At 62.5% G+C, this 942-nt stretch overlaps 1 protein-coding gene across 1 annotated transcript in view; it reads right to left on the reverse strand.

Moving 5' to 3' along the window:
- Window positions 1-942, reverse strand: part of DNAI2 (dynein, axonemal, intermediate chain 2) — a gene marked incomplete at both ends in the record, with an annotated part of 2,826 nt that overhangs the window by 890 nt on the left and 994 nt on the right. Inside the window, 3 exons of the mRNA XM_010133840.1 lie at window positions 26-73; window positions 361-496; window positions 711-934. Of these exons, the coding sequence (XP_010132142.1) occupies window positions 26-73; window positions 361-496; window positions 711-934 (408 nt within the window). The remainder of the gene's footprint in view (window positions 1-25; window positions 74-360; window positions 497-710; window positions 935-942) is intronic.

Genomic DNA, 942 nt, shown 5'->3' on the forward strand with positions numbered 1-942 from the left:
CCGGCTGCGCCCCCCACGTAATCACGCGGCCGTTGTCCTGCAGACATAGGCTGGAGAGGGGCTCGTCACAGACCTGTGGAGGGATAATGGGGGGGTGGTGGCACTTGGCCCTGATGCGGTGTCCCATGGGGGACGTCAGCAGGACGAGCTGACAGAGGCAAATCCACACGGTTGCCAGTAACAGCAGCTTAAGTGCAAATTTTTGGGCATGCCGGGCTCAGGGTTAAGGGGACAACTGCTGCTTGGTGGAGCTGAGCCCGAGCAGTATGGGACCTCACCCCCAGGCACCCCAGATCTGGCCAGGGCAGCCCCCCTGCTCCCCTCCTGGGGCGAGGGACCCAGAGCTGCTGGGCACCCAACCTTCAGGCTGAGGGAAGGGTCCTTCTGCTTGAAGAGGAAGTCCCAGACGTCCAGGGTCCCGTCGGATCGTGTGGTGAAGAAGACGGCCGGCCTCGTGGTGCTCCAGCAGCCGTCCGTCAGGTAGGAGAGGTGGTACCTGCCACAGACCCGACGCAGCGGGGATGGGCTGGTGGCTTCCACCCCTCTGGCCAAGAGCCAAGAGTCCAGGCCTGGGCACCCTCCGCTCCAGTGCCCTCGGCCCCTCTGCCTTGGTGACCGTGGCACCACCTCCTGGGGACCCTCAGACCCTGCTGCTCACCAGCCCCGAACATGCTCTTCCATGAAAAAGGAGAGATTTTGTCGACACTTACTTGGTCCACATAATTGACGATTCCTTGGTATCCTCCGACCAGATGCGAGCCGTCCAGTCGCCGACTGTCAGGAAGATTTTGGGGTAGAAAGGGTTCCTGGCCAGCGCGTAGACAGGCCCGTGGTGGCCGCTGTAGGTGTTGGTGATTTTTTCTGGGGGTGTCTTGGCCTTGCGGTTGCAGGCGATGACGATGCCCTGCTCTGTGCCCACCATGAACTTGGTGGGCTGGGGGG

Source organism: Buceros rhinoceros, unplaced genomic scaffold (genome assembly GCF_000710305.1).
Source record: "Buceros rhinoceros silvestris isolate BGI_N320 unplaced genomic scaffold, ASM71030v1 scaffold22020, whole genome shotgun sequence".
In the NCBI taxonomy this organism is placed as follows: domain Eukaryota; kingdom Metazoa; phylum Chordata; class Aves; order Bucerotiformes; family Bucerotidae; genus Buceros; species Buceros rhinoceros.